The sequence below is a fragment of the Protopterus annectens genome, chromosome 10.part0 (assembly GCF_019279795.1).
Source record: "Protopterus annectens isolate FY-2018-M chromosome 10.part0, PAN1.0, whole genome shotgun sequence".
NCBI lineage: Eukaryota > Metazoa > Chordata > Ceratodontiformes > Protopteridae > Protopterus > Protopterus annectens.
This window is the reverse complement of record NC_056744.1, coordinates 674,693,312-674,719,913: the sequence shown is the minus strand read 5'-3', so window position 1 is coordinate 674,719,913 and position 26,602 is coordinate 674,693,312. Positions and strand designations below refer to the sequence as shown.

General features: G+C 37.7%; 1 protein-coding gene across 1 annotated transcript in view; it reads left to right on the top strand.

Moving 5' to 3' along the window:
* Window positions 1-26,602, top strand: part of C8B (complement C8 beta chain) — a 506,997-nt gene that overhangs the window by 122,991 nt on the left and 357,404 nt on the right. Inside the window, exon 5 of the mRNA XM_044085515.1 lies at window positions 11,145-11,277. Within this exon, the coding sequence (XP_043941450.1) occupies window positions 11,145-11,277 (133 nt within the window). The remainder of the gene's footprint in view (window positions 1-11,144; window positions 11,278-26,602) is intronic.

The following is a 26,602-nucleotide window of genomic DNA, read 5'->3' as shown; positions in this document are numbered from 1 at the left end:
GTCACCTTTCCCAAAGTTAAGTCTTACATCGAGCATTAAGGTCTAGTTTGCATTTATGCAAAATAAACTGAAGTATTTATTTTCTCTTTTTTTAATGCTCACAGCCAAACAGATTGGGAGGTTCAGCTCTGCTGTAGATGAAAGTAACATACCTTCTACATTTTCTCAATTTAAAATATGACATTAAGGGCTAATGTTCATCTGTGTAAAATAAATTAAAATATGTACTCTGCGATAAAGTATGGTGAGAAATCAAATTGAAACTGTCTTTAATTTTTCAGAAGGTGCTTGTCTTTGCCCAGTATTTCTGGTTGCAACCTACCCTCTTCTTTTAAAACCAACTTACAGTCTGGCTTTACAGGACTTGTTTTCTTTGAAATAAGCTATAATGTTTACTCTATGCTAGTTGTCTGAAACTAAGTTGAAGCTGTTCCTGATTTTGATGAATGTCCCTGACTTTGCATTACAGAACTTGTATTTTTCTGGCAATTCACATGTGATTGCAGTCACTAAATGGAGAAGGGGATTGGATGCACATAAAATCAACTACTCTGTTTTCTTTTTTCAATTTACATTCTGACTTAATAGGGCTAGTGTGCATTGGTATGAAATACGTTAACATATTTACTATATGGGTTTTGCTTGTGTGAAATCAATATAAACTGTTCCTAATTTTGCAAATGTCCCTGATTTTGCTCCACATTTGCATCTTTGCTTCCAAATTTGGAAAATTGTTGAGGAGTGCAGTCACAGAATATGGGATTAGCTGTGCATTAAAGCAAAATAGCCTCCTGTCATTTGTTCACCTTATAGTGTAGATTTGCATGAAACCAAGTCAAAAGTATCCATGATTCTGCAAAATGTCCCTGACCTTGTCTTATTTTGATCTTTTCCTCAAAAATGTGTGGTTGTCACCAAGGACAGCAGTCCTTAGGGGGGTTTAGGTTTGGCATAATAGTTAAGGTTCTTGCCTTACAAACACAAGGTGCAGGGTTTGATTCTCAAATGGAATAATTGGCTAGGCTTAAAATGGCTAACAAGGGTAGCTAGCCTAGTAGTAAGCTGTTAAATAATCCTAAGTCATTGAGTTTCAGACTTCAGAAAAAGTATTTCTCTGTAAAAAAGTATTTTGTATCAACTTTCTATGTATATAAGAGCAATATTTAAAATATGCGTCTGATATGGGGCATTCGTCCCTTATTGTTTTTTAGCTTTGTCTCTGATTATTTCACTTAGATATTGAGAGGTATTATTTTTTATCGCAGTCAGATAAAATGTACACAACAATGTGTCTATAGTTGCCAGGTAGGATCTGGAGCTGATTATGGATTTAAGTGTCATATCTTCTTTGTTTTGCTCAGCTAAGCATCTGCTTCACAGGACTACTGTGCATTTCTGTGAAATAACTTGAACTACTTTGCTCTGGCTGCTGTTCATGTGAAAAAAAAGTTGAAATCACAAAGCTTTATACTGTCTTTGATTTTGCCGACCCCCCTCCCCCGATTTTCACTCATTTTCGTTTATTCCACACATTTGTGTTTTCTGGAAAATTACTGAGAATTACAGTCACTAAATGATGACAGACATTTCTACTGCATTTTTCATGTTCTTCAGAATATACATATTAAGGCAAAAAACTTTTATTACAGTAACTTTGCATATATAACAACAATGTGTAAAATCAGTCCCTGATTCTGGTCCTTTGACTCTCAAAAGTTTTGTCTTTGTTCTGATCCTGACTCTAAGAAGTTGAGATATACTGTTTTTTTTTTACCACCATCCAATGAGGTGTACACAGCAAAGTGACAATAACTACTGAGTGGGTCTGCAGGGTCTTGGATGAAATAATTTATCTTCTTGTTGTTTAATGAGTTTAAACAGTCCAGCTTTGCTGAACTGTTAAGAATGCATATGAATTAAGTTGAAATACTTTGGCTACTATGTGACTGTATGAAAATAACCTGAATACATTATTGTGTACATAATTATTATTTTACCATAATCAGACATCAGAGATGTAAACGGTCAGCAATGAAACTATGACTTGAGACTATGACAACTGTCTGTGAATGTGTATGGTTACCCTGCTATAATGATCAAGTTAAAAAGTCACTAAACTAGCTTTGCAGGTCTAGTGTGTATTTATGTAAAACAGGCTGGAATATTTTATTGCAGCCCTTTACTATCTCAGTCAGACACCTGAGTTATATGCAATCAAGTGCCTGCAAATGATGGATATGGACATTGCTGGATGATAATGACAGTCACAGTAATTTGAATAGTCTTAAGTCAAGAAAATAAATCCAAAACTACATGGGCATTTATGCATTGTCCCCTTCCCAAACAATTGGAGGGCCTATAGCCTGAAAACTTCCCAGGAGCAAGGAACTTGCACTCTGTCACTGTGTATATGTACATATCTATATATGTGTGTATGTATTCATATATGTATGAGTACATATTGAATGTGAGTGAAAAAAAATGGTTAATACATACCCTCCATTGCACACTACCACACAATCCAAAGTGTGCATTTATGTAAAACAGGCTGGAATATTTTATTGCAGCCCTTTTCTATCTCAGTCAGACACCTGAGGTATATATGCAATCAAGTGCCTGCAAATGATGGATATAGACATTGCTGGATGATAATGACAGTCACAGTACTCTGAATAGTCTTAAGCAAGAAAATGAATCCAAAACTACATGGGCATTTATGCATTGTCCCCTTCCCAAAATATTGGAGGGCCTATAGCCTGAAAACTTCCCCAGGAGCAAGGAACTTGCACTCTGTCACTGTGTATATGTACATATCTATATATGTGTGTATGTATTCATACATGTATGAGTACATATTAAATGTGAGTGAAAAAATATGATTAATACATACCCTCCATTGCACACTACCACACAATCCAAATAACTTAAAAAACAGTTGAAGGGCTCGAAGTGAAACCACACACCACTCCACAGGATGGATTCAGGAAAACCAAAAATACACCTCAGTTCCAGACACCAAAATAAAAATTGGTATCTAGAATGTTTAATGATATGTTTGGCCAAGGCATTATTATGTCTTCAATATTTTATTTTTGGGGGTTGAAGCAGTCAACAAAGACCCTAGAAGGGTCCTTGGGCAGACTTCTTGGAAGCTAAGGAATTAGTCTGGCAAATCAAACTTCAGGCTCATATATTACAAGGGCTTAATGACCAGCTAAGTATAAATAGTATATTTAAGTGTAGCTGTTATGTAATCTAGTTTTATATAATATTTTTGGTGGGATTGACAACAATATATCAACTAACTAACTTTTTTAAAATTGTGGTGTATTTTTAAATTCTGGAGTATTTTTATGCATTGCATCACCATGTTTTTAAGTCTTTAATTTATTAGTTTCTTTCACAAGATTTCTTATTAGTGTTTGGTTAGATTGGGTCACGTGTATGTACTAGAGGGCTATTTAAATGGTTTACCCTTGTGTTTTACTGATTCTGAAGAAGTCCAGGATAAAATTGGATGAAAGCGCTTAATTATTTGCTCTAATAAACTTTGGTTTTCCTGAATACATCATGTGGAGTGACGTGTGGATTCACTTGGAGCCCTTGGACTGTTTTTTGAGTTATCTGGTTTGTTCTTTGGTTCTTGGTTTGTGTCGGCACTACCACACGATGTCCAGACTGTGCACATTCAATCAAAAATCAATCAAATACATACACCTTCCAAACTACAATTAGAATCTCCTCTTACACAGACACACACACACACACACACACACACACACACACACACACACACACACACACACACACACACACACACACACACACACACACACACACACACACACACACACACACACACACACACACACACACACACACACATTCAAGTATAAAGGTCATTGGTGAAGATGTTGAATAGAAGGCGTCCCAGGATGGACCCCTGGGGAATGCCTTTATGTATAGGAAGGAAGGAAGAGAAGGAGGATTGCCATCTGATGGTCTGTAATCTATTTGAGATGTAGCTGGAGAACCATGTTAGAGTGGAGGCTGAGAGGTTAAGGTTGGCTAGTTTGATAAGAAGTTTTGAATGGGATACCGTGTCAAAGTCCTTTGATGGGTCTAAAAACAGGCAAGAAACAAGATTATTATTGTCAAGATTTTGTGCTATTGTATAAGTGAAGGACAACAGGGCAGTAGTTGTACTATGTTTTAGCTGGAAACTGTGTTGGGTGGCTGCAGTTAGGTTTTGTTGAATAAGGAATTTGAGGAGCTGTGAGTGAATGCATTTTTTAAGCATTTTTGATAGAAGGAGAATATGGCTATTGGTCTGAAGTTAGATGGGTCTGTGGAGTTACCTCCTTTGTGTAATGGTATTACATAGAAGGATTTCCAGATGTCAGGAATGGTGGCTTCATGAATAGATATATTAATAAGTATAGAAACAGGATAAGCTATTGAGTTAGCTGCAAGTTTGTGAAAGAGATGGGGTACATTGTCCAATGATGGAGAACCAGATTTTAGTTTTAGAAGGAGGGGTCAAATATATGAGATGGGAACTGGTGTAAGAGTAAAAAGGTTAGGATTTGGGGATATTGGGGTGGGATTATGGTGTTAGGGGTTGGGTCAGTATTAGTCAGTTTATTGATAGAATCACTGAAGAAGTGGTTCATGAGGGAGGCAGTGTCATATAATGAGTTGTTTGGAAAAGGGTTTGGAGTATTGAGGCATTCGAGGTGAAGGATAGAGTTGATAGTTTTCCAGAAGTTTTTGGATTTGAATGTTGGGTAGTTTGGGCAGTGATTTTTTTTTTCTTGTCATTGTAAATGTGTTGTTTTGTTTTGTTCCTAAGTTCTCTAATAATTTTGTGGTCAGTAGGGGATGGTTTTAAGCCATGCTCTCCATGCAGACTCCTTCTGATGCATGAAGGAACAGGTGTCTTTGGAGAACCATGGGGCAAAATTAGATTTTATTCTGATTTTACAAGCGGGTGCTAGTGAATTAAGAATATCTAAGAAGATGTTATTACATTTTTGGACAGCATCATTTAGTGGAAGTATGTGTAGACATGACCAATTTATAGAAGAGTGTCTTTCATTGAAAGTTGTGGGGTTGAAGTTAGAGAGCTTACGACAGTCTTTGAGAAGGTGAGGTCTGTTAAGGTGAGCAGGGTGCCTTTGGGTATAGATAGGTAGGTGGTCACTTAAGGTATCTGGTAGTGTGGTGGAGTTTTGATAATGGTGAGGGTGGGTAGTCAGTATCCAGTCAAGGATGGTCCCGGTGTGGGAGTTTTTGTTCATGCGAGTGGGGCTAGTTATGAGCTGGGTAAATTCATAGAGACTGATGCTTTGAGCAGGGGAGTCAGAATTTAGTATTTTTCAATCTATATTCACTAGCATCAATTTTTACTAGCACCAATGACAGCTTGATTTGCAGGGGCAAGCCTCCTGTGCTCCCATGCCCCACTGCACAATACTGGTCAAAGAGTATGTTCAATTTCTACTGTAACTTGCTCTTACTTTACTGTGACTTACCTACTACTTTTCTTGTATTCTTTTTTTCTGCCCTAACATTTTTAATCTCCTACCTTGTCTCTTATTGCCTTCTGTGTTTCCCTGTCCTCCACTGCACCCTGCCTCCTTGTTTTAACAGTTCTATTGTGCTGCCCTGTTTTCCTTTCGGCAATGTAGCTTACTCTCTTATTTCTTTCTGATAAAGCTCCTTTCCTTCTACTGTTTTGAAAACTACATTATTGCCCTTTGCCTGAGTCGCTGTAATACCTTTCCTTTTTTGGCTTTTTTGTAATTACTTGTTTCTTGTTTACTTGGGATAGTTCTGTTGAGTAAAAGATGGACATAAAGCCAGTCAACCTGCCAAACATAAACTAATAATTGGGCCTATATTATATCAGCGAACGCTTGAAATTGCGAACACTGCATAATCGAGCCACACACTTTGAAGATCCAAAATCCTGAACACACGGATCAGCGATTTTTTTTCCCAGGGAAAAAAAAATCACTGTTCTGTAAAAAAAAAAAAAAAAAAAAAACAAACACAAAATAAAATGGAGGACTTAGCCCCCCACACCCTCCTACTTAAATATACCAACTCTTCCAAGATTGCACCACAGTGGAGGAAATGGCAAAGTCCTGAAAATGGCCCAGTGATTTTTTTTCCCTGGGAAGAAAAATTGCTATCCTGTGCCTTCTGAATTTCACCATTTTGGGCAAACCCATTTGAATAAACAGCGTTCGCAACTTTAACCATTGGCATACATAATAAGAACCCTAATAATTGCTACACTCAATGTGGGTTCACTGAGAGAATGAAGCTTGGAAGTGGATGACATGCTGGTACAGAGGAGGTGGGACATCCTATGTACCCAAGAGACAAGATGGTAGGACAGTGCAGCAAAGCCACTTGGTTTGGGATCCACAGTGTACTACTCAGGAGGAGGACAGGCTAGAAATGGTTTCAGAATTGTGGTGAGTGAGAGGCTCCAGGAGGCAGTGAGGGACGGCATCAGAATTAGTGACAGACTCATGGCAACAAGGATCCAGTATAATGATTGGGCAATATTCATAATCTCAGCTTATTGCCCACAGCAGAGTTGTGATAGTGAGGAATAGATTGCATTCATATAGCAGTTGCAGGACCTCCTAGATACAGCAGGACAATGTGAATTGGTGTTGATAATGGATAACTTGAATGCACATATTGAGACAGACAGAACAGGATATGAGGACTACCTTGGTCCACATGAGTGGGGAAACAGGAATAAAGAAGGAGAGGCAATTCTACACTTCTGTCTGGCAATAGCTAACACATGGTTCAGAAAGAGAGACAGTCATAAGATCACATACAGGAGTGGCCAACATGCAACTCAGAAGACTTCCTCCTAGTAAGGAAAGGCCACCAGGGTAAAATCAGTGATTGCAAAGTCATTCCCAGTGAAACAGTCGGCCCACAGCATAAAACATTGGTTGCCACAATAACGTGAAAGCAGTGACCAGAGGTCAACAGAGACCAAGCTGAAGACCTGGAAGTTGACTGGAGATAAATTACAAGAGTTCAAGGAAGCACTCAGGGCTGTAGCACCCCATGTAGAAGAGGAAATAGTTGGAGTTGAAGAAGAATGGCAGTGCCACAAAACAGTATGGGTAAGGACTATCAAACAGATACATGGTGGCCAGTCCAGGTACGGAAATAAGGTCCATAGAGAAAGCTGATGGTGGAATGCAGATGTCCAGAAAGTCATCAAAAGAAAGATGGAGTGCAGGAAAAATTGGGAGAGAGAAAAGATGGACCAAGCTAGGAAGGAATACTGGCTGGGTAACAAAGAAGCTAAGAAATGAGTTGCAATATCAAAGAACGGGGCATCAGAGGCACTCTACCTGCTTCTGGAAAGTGACTCAGTAGGTGGCACAAAGAAACTATATCAGGTTTCAAGGCAAAACAGAAAGATAAAGAAGATAGTCAGACTCTTCATAAGGGATACCAAAAACAGCCTGCTCACCAGTCCATAGGACACCAAAGACAGATGGAAGGAGTACATCCAGCAGCTTCTAAATGAAGAAAACCCTACAGAAGCTCTGCTGCCCCATAAACAGCTTATGATGAGAAAAGAAGAGGAGTCCACCCCTAGAAGAAATAAGAATAGGACTAAGAAAAATAAAGTCAGAGAAACCAGCAGGCTCAGATGAGGTCACAGCAGATATGATAAAGATACTGGGTGTGATACAGGAGAAATGGCCCCTAAGGGTACTCATAACAGTATGGAGAGAAAGGCATATCCCAGATATCTTGAGAATAAGCATACTCATGCCAGTGTACAAGTACAAAGGGGACATCCACAACTGTGGACAGTACAGAGATATCAAACTCCTGTCATATTGAATAAAGGTTCTGGACAGGATGATTGATAAATGGATACATAGATTAGTAAAAAAATAAGATGGGAGATGAGCAGTTCAGACTCAGCTCAAGATGCAGCACAACTGACATGATGCTTGCAGAGAGACAGATAGCTGAGAAGAAGCTAAGGTTGAGGAAAGAATCCAACTGGGCGTTCCTAGAGTTGGAGAAAGCTTAGGACAAGGTCCCAAGAAAGCTGATTTGGGCAGTACTGCAGTGGTTCAAAGTCCCAGAAACATTGGTAGAATTAGATCAACCTATATACAAGGACCGATAGACTCATGTATGAACAGTGTTCAGTCTCACAGAGGGGTTACCAGTGGGAGTAGGTGTACATCAGGATTCAGTTCTGAGCCCACTATTGTTCATAATGGCGATGGACTACATTAGCAAACAGGTTGGGAGAGCCAACTAAGTTTCTGTATGCAGACAATGAGGCATTACAGGCAAATTCTGAGCAAAAACTTCAGCAAAGGATAGGAGAATGGAATGCAAAATTGAAGGCACATAGAATGAAGCTAAGTATAGATAAGACAGTGGAAATGGCAGCAAATTGGGGAAATCAGAAGAAGCTGAGAATTGTGATAGAAAGGAAGCTAGTGGAACAGGTTAACAGTTTCAAGTATCTGGGTGGGGTGGTTGAGGAGAAGGGAACTCTGAATGAGGAGGTCAAATATTGACTCAGAGGAGCTGCAGCCAACTGGCATAGAGAGTCAGGTGTAGTGTATGACAGAAGAATGCCAAAGAAGCAGAAAAGTTAGGTGTACAAAGCAGTAGTGCAACCAGTACTGCTGTATGGTACAGAAATATGTGCAGTAAAGTCAGAGCAGATGAGAAAGCTAGAGGTGATGGCAATGAAGTGCCTGAGAAGGGCTGCAGGATGCACACAGTGGAACGGGCAAAGAAATAAGGAAATAAGAGCAGAAGCCAAAGTAGCTTTAATTGCAGAAAAGATCAAAGAGAACAGATTACAGTGGTTCAGGCACATGTGCAGAAAAGCAAAAAACAATCTGGTGAAGAAGGTTTGGGATAGACAGGAAGAAGGTAAGAGGAATTTAGGGTGTCCACAAAGAAGTGGATAGATTGTGTGACAGAAGATCTGTGACAGTCAGGCATGAGTGTCGAGGAAGACTGGAGTGTACCACTGAACTGGACAGATGGTGACAGTTTACACAACACCATGACCCCATGTAGAAAATGAGAAAAAGGGGACTGATGATGATGATGATGAATGATATATATATATATATATATATATATATATATATATATATATATATATATAGAGAGAGAGAGAGAGAGAAATAAAGTGTACTTAGTACTTTACATAATACGTTATGTTTCACCCTGTCCAGCAGCATACCAAAAACTATTTAAAGCTAACCACCTGATGATTTCTAAATCACAACTGCCCAAATACTGGATAAAATACACCTTGTGTGCTATACATGGGGCATAAAGTTGATCATTGTTCACAAAGAAATGAAACTGTAATCTGTGCCTCATAATGATTTATTTAGATTAAAACACGTTAACACCAAAATATCCCTGGTGATAGTGAACCGTGGGAATCTCCATATGATTGTCATATGGAAAAGGAATAAAATATCACAGAACAATCTCTGCAAGATGTGTTGCTCAAAAAAATGAAGAACTGAAGGATGATAACATCCTCTGGCCAATAATAAATTCAAAGATGAACAATCAGAATAGCATGTATTACGATTTAAGATGCAAGGAAGTTAGGAATCAAATTTTGTCTCAACTCTCTAGTAAGGAGAAATATATCTATTAGCTTAACTAACACAGATTCCATGTTGTGTCCTGTCTTAATGCATAGTTGGAAGCTTCATGCAGACCATAGCTGGTCAAGAATAAATTGGGCTATGTGACCACTACATCGTTAGTCTTCTCAAATAAGATTACATGTAGATCTATGACCATGAGACTCATGAAGGCGATTAATAGGGCAATAAGCAGCATCTCTTTCAGACAGCCAGAAAATAACGACATAGAAAAGGCCGTATGATGTCTATGAAAGAATTGCGGCCCTTGTTTCCATAGTTCATTAATCTATGGGTAGAACAAGGTCCAGTCTGGAAAATGCTGGTCACATTTGCTTGATATTACTCATTATCTCAGAATTACCAAGAATCAATAAGTCAGTACAGAGTACAGCTAACAGATCTGGTAAACACTAAACAATCACGTTTCATGAAAGAAATCTTTGATCTGATACCTGCAGTCCTCTAAATAAAGAACCCTAACTTGATTATACTTGTCTTTTGTGTAACTGTGTCATTGCAGGGAATGCAGGCTTAAGAGCAAATTAGACAAGGAGTATATCACTGAATGTGTCACACTCATGCATGCATGAACATATTTTTGGACCTGTAAAAGTGTCTAGCCTTTCATAAAAGTTTTCCTGTATAACCTGTTTTAGAACTCATGAACGAAGCTTGTTTCCAAGTCAAAATTTTCACTGAATTAACCTATTACCATATATAACAACTATATATGAATACAGAATTTTTTTATCACCTTGTCATCTCTCCTCATGTACTTTAATACTGTCCATGCATGTGGTCATACCTCTAATATAGGTAGTACTGCCCAGTCTATGTTGTTACTTCTGCCCTATGGCTCCACCCCTGACAGTATAACTAGTTTGGAATAATGCAGTGTTGTACACCATTCAGCCGCTGCTGTCAGCTACGTACTTAATCTCACTCATTTATTCCACTGGCTGAACCTTCCAGTGAAAGTTGGTGTAAGTTTAAGCCACATAGCCAGAATCACTGAAGAACATATTTCTTCATTCTCTTAGTGACCATTTGAATCCAAGTTTAATACATATTGGATGCGATTCTTAATTAATGCTATTGGTTCCATACATTTTCTTTCTGTTTTCACTTCCTGGACTGCATGGCACTGTGTTTTTACATTTCAGTCTGTTTTATACTTCATCATTTTTAAGTAATTAAATACATTGCACAACTGATTCTTTGGTTACACAGAATGCCTAAAGCAAACATGAAGTTCATTTAACTTGAGAATCTAGTATGATTTTGTCATTTGGTGTAATGTGCTACTAGAACAGCATCTGGACACAGCTTAGGGAAAAATCCATTAATTAAATATATTAAAATCTTAAAATGAATAAATATTTTACTCTTATTGGTCCACACATTACCTGACAAGCTTTGTTGTCAACCATTTTCTTGTTTTAGGTTAAATGTAATGACTAACACATTAGAAGGCACAGTTTTGGATCACCGATATTACTCTGGTGCATGTGCACCGCATTATGTTATGGACTCCCCATTTAGGAAGCCTTACAATGTGGAAAGCTACACATTTGAGGTAAGTCTACATTTCACATTACAATTATGCTAGACATTTTTTCAAACCAAAATAAATAAATAAATAAATAAAGAAAGAAAGAAATAAAGTGACTTCCAGTGTATTTTAATTTTCAATTGCAACAGATAATCTTTTGAGTAGATAGCTGCAACACAAAGCATGGGCTTACAACTGAAGCTCCAGGATTACTTCTATGTACATGCCTATTTTCTATTTATGCAATGCAAATAAGAGATCATAATACGATATGCTTCATTGGTAACATGATGATCTGGCATCTGGAAATGCTAAACAAGAACATTGGCAACCTACAGACACTGGACTTATCCCAAGTTGGCTTTGATAAAGGAAGGTCATGCCTACTTACCTGGTAGACTTCTTTGAGTGGGTTTCCAGGGCAATGGATGAGGATAAAACAGTGCACAATATATATATATATTGACCTAGTGCTCTAAGCTAGTCATAAATTCCTGCATAACTGGCTTTGCTGATGGCATTCTCACAGACAGAACCCAAGAAGTCATGATCAGTGAGACCACTTACACCAAGAGACTGGTCACCAGTGGAGTACCCCAGGGCTTTGTGCTGGGCCCTTCCTGGTTGGCATCTACTTCTCAAAAGTCAAGGCTAATGTTCAAGGCATCTGGCTTATCAAATTTGCAGATAATGGTAAATTGGAAGCAATTATAGATTCTGCCCAAGACATCCACATCTTGCAAAAGTGTTTAACACAGACAGGTGACTGGTGCCAAAACTGTGTCCTAAAATTCAATGCCATAAAATATATTATAATGCCCTTTTGGGAAACAGTCAACCAAGTTAATTACTGCATCAATAAAAAATCACTAAGACTCAACCCAGTAGTAAGGGATTTGGGAACATATGTAGACAGCAATGTGGCCTTTGACCAACATGTAGCTAAGATAGTAAGAAAATTATTCTATGTCATCCAGCTTATAGGTAAGGATATTTCATCCATGTCCAAGGAAGTTATAGTACTACTCTACTTGGCCCTCATCAAAGCTATCATTGCATACAATGCCCCTTTGGCATGTATGTAACCAATCACTTGCAACAGCTGGAATGCCCACAAAGGTTTCTAACCAGGAGAATTCAGGGCATGAATACCCTGTCATTCACTGATCACCTAAAGGCTCTGACTCTGTATTCAGTCACATATAGGCTGCTGAGAGGGGATTGTTGCCTGTCTAATAGGCCTCAGACCCAGCCCAGATGAATCTGTTCCACGTGTAAAACAAATAGTACAAGAAACATTATATCTAAGAATATAAACGTTGCTTGTGCCATAAACAGAATGCGCTGAAGAGACAGATATATGTCCCGAAGGATCTCCTCACTATAGAATAGACTCCCCATCCATGTAAAACAGGGTTCAAACCTGACCCTATTCAAGAGAAACCTTGAGAATTGTGTGGTAAATTTTACATTTACCCATAATCTGCCCCCATGTCCATTATGGACAGAAGCCATCAATAAAAAAAGTATTATCTTAACTAACATCCTCTCTACAAATCCTTGGTCATCTCCCTACTTACATATCCCCCCCCATATAGATGCCCATGAAACTCAAGACTCAAATGGTTTGGGGTGTGTGGCTAGGCTTGTAAGGACCTTAGTGATCATTAGCCAAGTAACAACCTATGGACCTGTAACAAAATTATTTGTTTGAGAAATGGAATAAAGAAATTCACTTTGGAAGCAAAGCTCAGGATGTGACATTTTTTAATCCATTTTTCAAGCACATGACTAATAGTTATCATAGGGCATCCACTGATATTTTTTTGTAATACATGGGCAATTATACATACCCCAAAGCACTACCAGTTTAAAAACAGCATATCAGTTCTGTGTGGAGTGTAAAAGCTCCTATGAATAAATATTCAGGTATATAGTCTCCAATATAAATATGATGAAGTGTTTTTTATTGAATTTAATAACTGTTTCTTATTATCATTAGATAAAGGTTCACCGTTAATCTTTATGGAGTAAGTCCAAAAAGCTGGGTCAAAAGTAATCATGTCATCTTGTAGGATTTTAAATACAGGTGATATGCTTAATTTATGTTCAATGTTCATCGAGCTACACCACGTGAATAGTTGTATCAATCTTGGTATAATATCAATTTCCAGATTTATTGACACCCTCACTTTATTTTCAACAAACTGTCTTAAAGATTGAATACAGAGCCAATTATCTTGACAGACATTATATCTGGTTAAGAGAAAGTTCATTGGTTAGATGTTCTTATTGTCTATAAACTGGTGCCAAAACTTTAGATTATTCACACAGTATTGACCTTATAACCAAGAATAATGAAAGCAAATGCTGGAGGTGTGGTGATATTCTTGAAGCCAACTGGGTGCATATGTTCATTGAATGTAGAACTCTCACACAATATTGGAGTGATTTTAGACATTTCACAAAAGCCCTGTGGTTTGATAACTGTCAAAATGCTAGCTCTTTGATATTATTCAATGTTCCTACCACAAGTGTAATTCCTAAACATCAGTTACCTGCTCTTTCGTTAATTCTAGCTATTGCTTGAAAAAACAATTACATTGAACAGGAAAAATAAGCAAGATCTTATGTTTACTGAGTTTATTTCAATAGCAAAATCTGTATGTAAAAAAGACTATTTATCAGAGATCATCAAATGTAACACACAAAAGACTAGCTTGGCAAAAATTGGAAAGATTGTTAGATAAATATTGATTACCTTTATTGGCTAAAACAAATGTTTATCATGGATGTTTGTATATAGTGTAAATAGTTATGTTTTATATTGTTTATTTCTAATACTTTATGTCCATGTTTGTTAACAAAATTTAATACAAAGGATTTTGGAAAAAAAACCAACATATCAGCATGAAGGGCTTAAACATGATGATCAATACCTTCATCTATTTCGGGTTTCATTATTATGAAGTTTTCTGCATTCCACTCTCAATCTTTTGAAGTTCATTCTTAAGTGTAACCCATGTATATATATATATATAAATATATGTGTATGGAAGAGGTTAATTTAGTCAAAAGTCTTTAAAGTCAACATCTGCTTTGCAACACGCTTTGGTCTACAAAACAGATAGTCAACAGCTGTACAAGATTGACAACCCCTGGAGGTTGGGAATATGCCCTTTCCCTGGTATTGTGTGATTTCAGAGTTAATATATATATATGAACAGCAAGGGCTTTGGAGGGCTATATGATAAAAAACTGTTATTGTTACATGCTCCTAGGTTGTATCTCAGAGTACGCACAGTGAATTTTTTCTGATTTTTTTTTTTTTTTTTTTTTTGGTGTCAAGATTTGTGTGATTAGATCATTAAAATATATCCATATACTATCTAGCTATATACATGTACGTGTGTTTATATATACATGTGTATTATGCATTTCCATTTAGGTATAGTTATAGCAATATATGTATATATATATATATATATATATATATATATATATATATATGTCAATATCAATGTATATTTCTAAATATGTATAGAGAGAGAGAGAGAGAGAGAGAGCAAGCACTGGAGTGAAATTTGACCACTTTTCTGTTAGTGCTTTCATTTTTAAGAAATGTAACCAGACTTCATCAGACATGCTTTCTCTGATACTGTACATCAATTTATATCATTAATAATTTGGCACAACACATGCATTAACCTTCATTAGAATACCACATTCCCTTAATGTACACAAACAGTATTATTTCATCCATAGTAGTAAATTAATTTAGACATGAAAATACATTAGCTATTAACTCGGTGTCAAAAAAAAAAATTCCATCCTATACTAAGTCCATATCAACAACTTGCACATCCTGTTTCACACTTTCCAATGCAAAAGTATAAAAATGTTTTTATACTTTTCACATCTAATCGAATAATTATATAGGACATTATTAATATTTTGTTCTTGTAGAGAAATAATGGTCTGAATCCCTCTGCTGTAATTTCTATATGTCTAATTTAAAAAAATTGTAATAACTATCACAACTGGCCACATGAATAATATTGTTAACAGCAAATACAAATCTCTTTACTTCCTTATGTCTACCTACTTGTGGAATCCATATAATATGGACTGATGGGCATATAATTACATGACCTATTTTCACCTCAGCTATATGTGTCTTTACTTCTGTCTGTAAAAACTGGCATCTTAACTTCATCTCATCTTTTCTATTAAAAATAAATAAATAAATAAAATGATGCCCTCTCTCACTGAAGAGCATAAGGAAAAGACTACTATATTTTGAAATCATACTATACTGCAATAATTATCAGATAATATTAATTATATTTTTAATAATGCCGTTGAAAACACTAAAGTCATTTCTCCTTATCATCAGTTTATTACTTTAAGGTAAAACATGTGATAAATAATGTATCTTAAATGGTAGTAGAATACGTAGAGCTATTATATCTGCAGAAGACATAGAAGTTATAACTGAAATATCGTAAAATGTTTTTTGATAATATTGTATTGTATTCGATCAAAGGGAAGGGAAGGTAACCTATTTAATCTACCCTTGAAGTTTTCCCTAGTATTCTTCCTCTCCTCTCCTCCTTTCCTCCCGTCTACCTGTAACATGCTGTCCTTAATATCATCATGGATTTTTCCCTACTGCCCATTCTAGCAGTCCATTCTGTAGGTTTCACAATCCTCTTTTTAAAGTAGCATTTTGGCAGATGCAGGGAGTTATTCGACCATACAATCTACTGTGCTTATCCCTTCTTCTTTCCATCCTTTTTGCACATGGTCTCCACTTTTCATCTTTTGATATGGTGTTCACCTACATAACATCCTTTGATCTCTTCTGATTGTTACTGAGTTCCATTTCTTCTAGCACATGGTGATACTTTTATCTCAATCTCTCTTCCCCTTCTGCAGGTCTAAGTAGTCCTTCCTTCAGTTGAAGTACATCCGCCTGCAGATTCTCCATGAATGAATACTTTAATCCATGTGTGGGGTAATTAAGAGCTTGTTGAATATGTGCATTATCTGTTTGTATCTGGAGTCAGTCCTCACATATTCAAGCATTCTGTTTGTTGGTGTAATAGCCCTTTCACCATGCTCCTCCAGTGTTGTCCAGCAGTGATCAAAACTTACAAATCTTTTCCCTCTTTGTTATCAACAGTTTCATTCACTCCATCTGATACTACTCACTCAGTAGGGCTGTTATAGCCCAAATGTTGTACTCCGCATTTTGTTTTGTCTGGGATGAACGTTAACTGCCATCCATCTGTCCTCTTTGTCAGCTCTTCTGTGTCCTGTCTTAACCTCCTAAAGTCCATCCTCTGCTGCCACTCTTATTTGTTAATTACTAGTGAAGAGGTTAATCCTGTTTTCTATTCCATCAAATATATCTGAAAAAACACTGGATCTGTAATTAACCCTTGTGGTACTCCAGTAGTTACCTCCTTTATTCCTGATCACAACCATCTGTGTTTTACCTTTCACCCTTTCTGCAGTCCATCTCCACTGTCTCTGTCCTCTACAATTCTCCTGTAGTTTTCCTAGCAACCACCTATGTGGTACTCATTCCAAGGTGTGACTGAAGTCCAGGTATTCCAAACCATCTGGTAGATCCCTGTCAGATCTACATAAATTCAGGCATATTATTACATAAATTTCAAATAATGGCCCCTACTGGCAAGAACTTATGTTGGCTGGTCTCCAGGAGACTGTTGTCCTTCAGTAAAGCAAATTTGCTTTCCCTCAGAATTTTTCCAACAGTCTTCTTGCTCTTGGGCTAATAGGCCTATATTAATGTGATTGTTCTTGATGCTGTTTTGTACAATCTTGCATGCATTTATTTATATCTATTTACATTTGTGTATACATGTATATAAATATATATGTGTGTGTGTGTGTGTGTGTGTGTGTGTGTGTGTGTGTGTGTGTGTGTGTGTGTGTGTGTGTGTGTGTGTGTGTGTGTGCACATGCATGTGTGGAGATATCTCTAAAAAATGTTACAAGTGATGCTGATAGCATTTTATTAACAATAGATGTTGAATCATTATATACTGTACTTCCACATAATTATTGTATTGAAACAGTGATTGATTTGTACAGGGAAAACAATAATGGCACACCAGCACAACATGAAAGAATAGGTAAACTTTTAGATATGGTACTCAACTACAGTTTTTTTTATGTTTAATGGAAATTACTATAAACAAAAGACTGGTATAGCCATGGGGGCAGCTATGGCCCCTAGCCTAGCCAACATAGCCCTAGACAAGTGGGAGGAGGATTATGTTTTTAACAACAGAGAATACATGCAGCATATTGCAGTGTATCTGTGCTTTATTGATGACACCTTTATTGTGTAGAAAGGAGACAGTGCTAAATTAGAATATTTTATCAAATATCTGAATAAAACCACCAGCTTCCTTCATTTCACCTCTTTTCACAGCCTCACCTTGTCAGTCTTCTTAAATATGCTGATTACTAAAGACTTAGACCAAGGTAAAATGGACACAGATCATTAGAGAAAACCTACCAGAGTAAACATCCTGCTACATAACAAGTGTTTCTATCCCACCAGAACAAAATATAACATTAAGTCCCAGGGCTACAGATTGGCCAGGATCACCATGAAAACTTAGACCAAGCCACGCTGCTTCGCAAGGGACGGCTTGCACCTGTCACCCCTGGGATTCCGGATATTGGCTAAGGCTCTTGCCACCCCCATAGTGCCTTTTTTAGGCAAGGCTCAAATTCTAAACCTACCACCCTAGAAAACAAAAACGGGAAGAAACTGAGGGTAATGCTGCTCAATGCCAGAAGTCTAAATCTCAAAATGCACACACTCGAGGCCCTTCTCAGTATGGAGAACATCGATGTCTGTGCTGTAACTGAAACCTGGTTCAAGGCTCCTGAGAGCACCCCGGCACTATTAGGTTTTACCTCATATCATGCGTTCCGGCCCCAAAACCCGGACCACACCACAAAAGGAGGGGGTGTATCCATATTTATAAAGGATACCCACACCTCCAGGTTGGTGGCAACGCACGAAGCTTCGGAAACCATCCAGGTGCAACTAACCATAGGCAAAACTGCTCTACAAATTGTAGCCTGCTACAGGCCACCCTCTCAAACTCAGGAACTCCACACAGCCTTCCTGAAGACACTGGAGGGTATAAATGTATCTCCAAACACCATCATATTGGGTGACTTCAACTACCCGAATATAGACTGGGAACATTACTCAAGCCCTAACTGGAGTTCATAAATTCAAATGCCATGGAACAGCTAGTCACTGTTCCCACGAGAGGAGAAAATATACTAGATCTCATTGTCACAAACATGGGGACAAAATGCTCCACACCGGAAGTATATCCCTCATTGGTGAGATCTGATCATAAACTAATCTCACTGGAAATCCACATCCCGCCCCCACCCCAAACAAAAAAGACCATAGTGAAGAACTTCTCTAAAGCAAACTTCACACTACTCAAGACTGGCGTGGTATCCTTCAAGGCCCCTGAGCCAGAGGAAACCACAACCCAAGCTGCGGAAACCCTTACAAATGCCTTCTATGAACACCTCCAGGACTGCATGGATCAGGCAATCCCAAATAAAACCAAGACTCTTTCCACAAAGGGCAAACGTCCAGTCTGGTGGACCCCAGCTTTTAACAAACTTTACAATAAGAGGAGAAAGCTATTACATGATAGAACAAAATCCATAAAAGGGAAGTCACCCCTGATCATTATTAGTAAAAAATACGAGCACTCATAAAATCAACTAAGGCCAATTTTGAGAGAAAAATTGCCATGGATTCAAAGGACAATCATAAGGCCTTTTTCAGCTATGTTAGGAACCTGGGTGGAAACTCCCAGATATGCTCAGAATTAGTCCAAAATGATACAAAAATCACTGAACCCGCAGACATTGCCAACATACTGGCAGACAGGTTCAGTGCAAACTTCACCCCCCTCCCCTAAAGGAGAGATAACAATCCCAGCCGAGTGTAGCCTCCCGGACATCTCAAATGCGCAGGTGAAAGCTGCTCTCTCTAAAGCTAAAACACAGCATCAATGGGACCGGATGGTGTCCCCAGCTGTGTGCTACACGAGCTAAATGAGGAATTAAACCCGCACATAAGGCAGCTGTTTAATCTCAGCCTTACCACAGGATACGTGCCCAAGGAGTGGCGTCGGCAACTGTGGTCCCACTCCACAAAGGCGGCGCCTCACGGACCCTGGTAATTACCGCCCCATAAGCTTAACAAGTCTAGTCTGCAAAGCTATGGAGAGGATCATAATGGAGCTCATAAACAAAGATATAGGGGACTTGCAGACATTGGACCCGACCCAGTTTGGCTTTGTCAAGGGAAGATCATGCCTTTTGAACTTGGTGGACTTCTTGAAACAGTCACCAAGGCCATTGATGAGGAAAGGCAGTCCATACAGCCTACCTTGACCTTGCAAAGGCTTTCGACACAATACCCCACTCGGGTATTGTAGAAAAACTTACCAGCTTAAATGTAAACCCATATGTCACAAGATGGGTTGCAAACTGGCTTAAGGACAGAACCCACAGGGTTATAGTTGCTGGCGCTGTGTCAGACTCCAAGCTGGTCACAAGTGGTGTCCCACAGGGCTCGGTCCTTGGCCCCCTATTGTTTGGCATCTACTTCTCAGAAGTAAAGGCCAACATGGGAGGACTTTGGCTGACAAAGTTTGCAGACGACTGCAAACTGGGCGCCATAGTGGAAAGTGCATCGGACACGGATATCCTTCAGAAGGGACTCACGGAAACAGATAGCTGGTGCCAGAGCCATGGCCTGAAGTTAAACGCCAAAAATGTATAGTCATACCCTTCGGGAAAAACAAGGTAACCCCAAGCTACCATATAGGTGGCAATCCACTAAGCACAGAAGAGGTTATCAGGGACCTGGGGACCCAGGTTGACAGTGGCCTTTCTTTTGACACTCACATTGCTAAAGTGGTTAGAAAGACCTTCTACATTGCCCACCTGATCATGAAGGGATTCACATCCAGATCTAGTGAGGTCATTGTTCCCTGTACTCTTCACTTATCAGACCAATGATCGAGTACAATGCCCCATTTGGGATGTATCTCACCCGACATCTGCAGCAATTGGAGAGACCCCAAAAGTTCCTCACCAAAAGGATAAAGGGACTCCAAAATCTGTCATATGCTGCCAGATTGAAGAAACTCCAGCTCTATTCAGTCGCATACCGTCTGCTCAGAGGTGACATCTGCCTGACATACAAGGCCATGTCCAACCCGGAATTAATGGACATGCTCCACCTCAAAAAATCCAAATCCACCAAAACCACTAGAGCAAGCGACTTAAACCTTAGCACGGATATAAATAGGACGTGCTGGAGGGATAGATTTATCACTCAGAGACTCCCTATGCTGTGGAATAAAATCCCGGTCCATGTGAGGCAGAGCACCTCGCTGACTCTGTTCAAGAGAAATCTAGACCTGTGGATGGGAGATTGTAGGTTTACCCCGGGAATCATATCTGTGTCACTGCTGGACAGAGGCACAACAAACTAATGGGCACAGTATTTTTTCATATAAGGGGTGGCGTAAGCCACAAAAATTTGGGCTAGGCTTATAAATGCCTTAGGGCAGATAGCCTAGTATAAACCTATGAACCTATGAACCTATGAACCAAGGTAAAATGGACACAGATCATTAGAGAAACCCTACCAGAGTAAACATCCTGCTACATAACAAGTGTTTCTATCCCCCCAGAACAAAATATAACATTAAGTCCCAGGGCTATAGATTGGCCAGGATCACCATGAAAACGGAACCCTTCCTTAAGAATGTAAATGATCTTGAAAATGATTTTTATTGAGGGGATACGAAAGCAATATGTTAAGAAGCATTTTGGAACCGATAATTGAACTAAAAAGTACAAATTCACCAGCACTTAACAGTCCTTATAGGAGGGTTTTAAAGAAATCTATGGACAACAAATCTAAAGTATCTTGGCTTTTACTGTTGACTGTCATAGCATCATTAATATTATTAGAGAGAATTAGATCATGATTGCTGAAAGATCATATCTAATGGACATCCTTGGAGAAGCTCCTTCCTTTGTGTATAGGAAAGCCAGAGACATCAGGAGTTGGGTTAAAGATAGGCCCAGACCATTGGATACATGTGCCAATAAATATGGAGCCAATTGTGTTTTTTGCTAGCACATACAGGAGGGAGACATGTTTTTCTGCTCTTATTTAAAGAAACTGATTAAAACCAATACAGCAGGTGACTTTAACTCAATGCATGTAATTTACAGGGCAAGCTGCAATAAATGTAAAGCATTTTATGTGGGGAAAATGCTCAACAGAATTAAAAGAAGGATTTCTGGCCATCTTTCCGAAATTAGACCTAAGTGCAAGAGTAATGCAAGAGGAATGCACTGGCTCAGCACCTGCAGCTTCATAAAAGACACACTGACTTTCAATTTCAAATTATTGATCATGTGAACTTTTAGGAACTGGAAGGAGACATCCCTAATATTGTAGAAAAATGTGAACTACTGTGGCAGTTGAAACTTAGTATCGCTCTATAAAAAGAACACTAGAACTCAGAAAACTGCCCTACTGTTTAAAAGACTATTAAAAGTCTGATATGGGACTGATTTATGCTGACATTGCAAGCTAATATTATACATGCTAATATTGTTATAAACAAATATCAAACATTGTAAATATTTTACAATGAAAATAACTGCATTGTTGTTGTTTCCTGATACTTTTACTCATTTAAAGTAACTGTTTTCTTAGATGCCACACTTGTACAGATCTCCAGGGCCTTAATGCTTTATTTTTAATATTTTTCACTGTATTCCACCTTAGCAATTATAGGTATGGTTTTCAGCCTACTTAGGTGTTCACTTGTAAATTTATACACATGTTCATTAATATTATGATATGTTTTTTTTTACACAAACCTGATGAAGTATTTATTTGGTAGGAAAGCAATCTTTTTTAAAAGTGTTTCACTTTATAAGTTACTAATTTTTATTCTGGTAGATGTCTTGTGGTAGATCTTTTTGTTAGTCAATTAGCTAGTTATTTTGTTAATGAGTTGGTTTCTTAATTAATAAAGTTTGGTTTAGTAGGTTAGCCTTAATAAGCTGTTCTTATATATTTGAATTTGTCTCTATCTTTTTAGTTTCAGTTCTAAGGTAGCACAGTCTCAGTTTACACTATGATGTAAGGGAAACTTGGTTAAAGGAATATTTAAGAGCTTTTATTGCTCTTAACAGAACCACCCTCTGTGACCACTCCCTTGCTCCAAATAACTGGATTATATATAAATAATGAAGGTCTTTAATGCTTTTCATTATACTCAGGATCACTTGTTTGTGTGTTTCAATGAAGGATATGCCATTTTTAAGTCAACTGTGGACTACATACTATTTTATTATTTTGTAGTAATTATTTTAAAGTTCTATTTTTATTAGTGAAGTAGATGCATAGCACATTTCAAGGAGAGAACTTCACACCATCCACACTGCAAAGCTTCTGTTGGTTTTTGGAAATCTCTCTCTCTCTCTCTCTCTCTCTCTCTCTCTCTCTCTGTCTCTTTATATGTATATTTAAATAATCAAAGCTCAAAATGAATCAAATGTTGCCAAGGACTAAGGAACCGAAGCAAATATATAAAAATAATGATTTTTTTTATTAGTGAAACTAATTAAAATTAAGTGCTTTCGTCCATTCCAATGATGGACATCTTCAGAACACAAAAACAATAAAAACACAGGCAAAAGCTGTCTGCTTATCTACAATCAGGAAAAGGAAACTATGTAACCTTGTAAAAGTCCACCAAAAATGTAAAGGGATAGCAACACAAAGCCTGAACTAGCTCAAAGTTTTGAAGCTCTGTATCTTAATTCACTTGTTAGTGATACAGCTTCATTAATACCCGGTAGGGAGGTGGCATTTAACCTTAATTGCCATTTCAACTCCTTCTGCAACAATGGATTCTTCCAATCACCACTGTAAGATCCACTTTGATCTTTTCAAGCACAGAGAATCTGCATTTCACAAAGTGTTTACATTCCATGATGTTCCTTGACAGGGCACTTTTACTGTCATTTTTACTAATACTATAGAGGTGGTGATATACCCATTTATTCAGAGAATGGTTTGTCTTTCCAATGTAAAAGGCAGTGAATAAAATACATTTCACAAGGTATACCACTTTGGAACTATAACAGTAGTATCTACCTGCTCTATGCCAGTTCATGATTTTATCCCATAATAGTCCTTCGTAGTCCTCCTCCATATAACAGCAATGCTTATAATGACTACACGTATTGATTTTGTGGTCCCTACCACTATAATTCTTGTTGTTAGCACCCTTCTCCAAGATGTTCTTTATATTAGGCCTATTCTTGTAAACAAATGTTGGCAGTTGTTCAAACTTCTCTTTAAAGTCTGTCATATCATGCAGAAGGAACTAATACTTGAAAATAATATTCCTTATATCTATAGCTTCCTTGGCATAATATATGACAAAATAGTTGTCCAAATTATTGGATCTATCAGTATATGTCCCTCCATCATGATCTCTTTCTAACCCTTTAAGCACTATAGGTACGTATTTATCTGTTCTGCAACTCAAAACATCATTTATGACACTGTCAATAAGTGCAACAGGGTATTCACATTCCAGGAACATACTCTTCAAGATCTCAAATTGTCTTTTACACTGAATGTCATCCGATGTTAACCTGGAAATGTGAATGAACTGACTTTTCAGGATTTCTGATGAAAAGGGTGACTACTTTTAAAATGTAAATAGGAATTGCAGTGCATAGGTTTCCTATACACTATAGTGGCTAAGTTGACATTTTCTGAATTAGTTACTTCTATATCCAAGAAATGTATGCTCTTACAATCAATGTGGAGTGAGAATCTAAGAAATTGTGTAGATGTTTCTAAACTCCTTAGAAAGTCTTCCAACTGTTCAGCAGTCCCAAACCATATAAAAATATATCATCGAGGAAACAACAGTAACATTCACAGTGTCTAAATAATTTGGACTTAAAAACAAATCCAATCTCACATTTTAACAACACTGCATTAGCAGATATGGGGGCACATGCTGCCCTCATAGCCACACCACTCATCTGCTTAACGTACTCCCCCTTCAAAAAATATAAAATTATTACATAGAACAGTGTGTCCAGAAATTGTGTAATGAGTCAGAGCCCATTGGTATCAAGAAGCTTAGAGGCATGTACTATTTCCCCAAACCACTCCAGTCCCTCATCATGGGGAATAACCATGAAAAAAATTGTTTTACACCCAGTGTAAGAAGTACATGTTCTTCACAGACTGTCAACTGTTTCAATTTATCCACAAAGTTCCATGAATCTTTTAAGACATGTCTATGATCTCTAAACAAAGATTTCAAATGAAAATCTATATATTTTGCCATGGGCTCAGTTATGAACACTGCAGCCAAGGCAATGGGCCTAAATGGTGAATTCTGTACATCAGAATGAATTTTTGGAATCCCAAAATTCTTCAGTACAATGTGGAATGGCAATTTCAAGTAATTGTACAACTCAAAAGAAATATCTTTGAACAGCAATAATTCATCCAACCATAGTTCTTTAAAAGCATAAGCAGTGTTGATTTCATTAAGGGACACAATGTGATATGTCACACTGTCCATAAGAATATGATTCATTCTGCTGATGTAGTCCAACACGTCCACAATGACTAACCCACCCCCTTGTCCAGTTTCATCCATCTTATGTTATTGTTGTTAGAAATAGAATCAAGCAGAAGCATTTCGTCTTTAGTAAGATTGCAAAATCTGTTTTTTCTTTTGTTTTCCAAAAGTGACCTGACTCCTTTTCACACACTTTCTCATATGTTTGAATAAATGAATGTAAAAGTGGACTAAATATCCCTTTACATCTTAGGGATTCATGCCATTCATTTGTAAGGTCATTCAAAGTTAATTTCAAATTTAACTTCTGCATAAATAATTTTGAATCAATTATAGTATGATCAACACTAGCACATCTGGAGGGGATGAAGGTAAAGCTCTTCAGAAAAAGACTATGATGTTCTGCCTTAATTGAAACATCAGTATAGTTTAAATATTAAACTTGTAATGATTAGTAACCAAGGGTAACACAGATGTTCAGTCCAACATGACAGCAACTACCAGTGACTAGTCCTGCTCGACTGATAATTCATCTTCTTTTACAAATAGGAGCCCCTTCTTTTGTTCTGATGCTGCTCCATGGACCTTTGTCTGCTCTTGTACTGGTCTGCTATCCTTGCAGACCTCCTCAATAGTGGGTGTTCTAAAGGCATATCATCGTCACCATTTCTCTCATTGTGTGAATCCCTCATATTCTGAGTTGCAGAACTGTGATTAATATATCTTGTGTGAACAAACTTAGGTTTGGGATCGGTAGTTTTACCTGCATATTCCTAATCATCTCTCTCAAATTTTTATCTTTTCTACTTTTAATTACATTCATATGTCCATCAATTGTTTCAATACATTGATAAAAAGTTTATATTTACATAATATTAAATCACCCGAAATAGATGTCACTAACCTGGAAACCTTGTGTTTTACGATTGCCATCTTCCTCTCATTATTTCAAATAACTAACTTAGTTAATTCAAGGCTAGTACAATTGAATAATTCCAAACATTCTGAATGCAGAGGTATATTTTCTTCTATACCTTGTGGAAACTGCCATAGTCATAAGCCCTTTGGTACATGCTCCCTGTGTACACTTCCTATTAGAAAATAATTATCCATTTGCAGGGACTTAAATATGTAAAGAACTCTATCCAGTTCATGAATTTGTTGGTCTAAAGATAAATGCTGACCATTCGGGGACTTAATGTAATCTCTTTCATAATGCGCTTGTATGGTATCTAACCAATGTTGTACTTCAGAAACATCAGAAAAATCTGTTTGCAGTGAAAAAAAATTGTTTGTTGACGAACAAGGGGGAGGGATCATGACACCAGGTTCCCTTGATCCGGTGTTCAACACATCAAGATTGGTAGTTACGGGTATTGTCACGTGTCCTAGCCTGTGTATCAGCTTGGCTCAGTTGCTCAATGAATAATGTTAAATTTCCAACCAATAATGAATTATCACCAACTATTTCCATAGAATTCTGGACAGACATAGTAGAAGTGAGCCATAAATAAGTCCAAAAAACACACATGGCCAGCACCCATGCAGGAAAGTAAAATACAAAGATCAAACCTCAGATGATCCAAATCCTGCCAAGGACTAATGAACTAAAG